The 656-nt window shown below is 54.7% G+C and overlaps 1 protein-coding gene across 1 annotated transcript in view; it reads right to left on the bottom strand.

Moving 5' to 3' along the window:
• GUITHDRAFT_145872 (hypothetical protein) overlaps positions 1-416 on the bottom strand; it is a gene marked incomplete at both ends in the record, with an annotated part of 1,294 nt that extends 878 nt beyond the window's left edge. Inside the window, one exon of the mRNA XM_005823227.1 lies at positions 42-416. Within this exon, the coding sequence (XP_005823284.1) occupies positions 42-416 (375 nt within the window). The remainder of the gene's footprint in view (positions 1-41) is intronic.
• Between the last annotated feature and the right edge of the window lie 240 nt (positions 417-656).

Raw genomic sequence — 656 nt, 5'->3', positions numbered from 1 at the left:
CCCCCCCCCACAACTCTCCTCGCTCCCCCTCCCCATCTCACCTTCTTGGTCACTTCCTGCTTCAATCTTCGAGCAACTGAGTGCATGAGCAAGCTTCGCTCGTTGGCGTTCTGGTAGAAACCTTTCAGTCTCTCCTGGTGCTCCTTCGTCTTGTTCTTGAAATCTCTTCGCTCCATCTTCATCTCCTCCTCTCTCTTCTGATTCTCTCTCCTCCTCTCCTCCTCTCCTTTCGCTAGAGCATTCAGCACCTGCACAATGAACCACATCAGCATCAGCATTAGCGCCTCCTGCTCCTGCTCCTGCTCCTGCTCCTCCCGTCTCACCCGATCCTTCATGCCCCACAACTCCTGGCGTCGCTTCACGGCCTCACGAACTTCTTCCTCCTTGCGCTTCTTCTCCTCCTCTTTCTCCTTCATCGCCTTTTGAATCGCTTGCCGTCTCAAGATATCGGCTGCAAAAATATCACTCCTCCTCCTCCTCCTCCTCCTCCTCCTCTCTTCCACCTCCAGTGCTGCGCGGCTTCTTCACCCTCTTGCTTGTCTCAGGGATGGGAGCAGGAGGCACAGCAAGTCTGTTGCTCTTGAACGGCCATCGCTCCTCACGCTAGTTTCTGGAAACAAGCAGAGTAAGGATGAGGCAAGGGAGAAAGAGGAGGA

Source organism: Guillardia theta, assembly GCF_000315625.1.
Source record: "Guillardia theta CCMP2712 unplaced genomic scaffold GUITHscaffold_112, whole genome shotgun sequence".
NCBI lineage: Eukaryota > Cryptophyceae > Pyrenomonadales > Geminigeraceae > Guillardia > Guillardia theta.
This window is presented reverse-complemented; position numbering and strand designations above follow the sequence as displayed.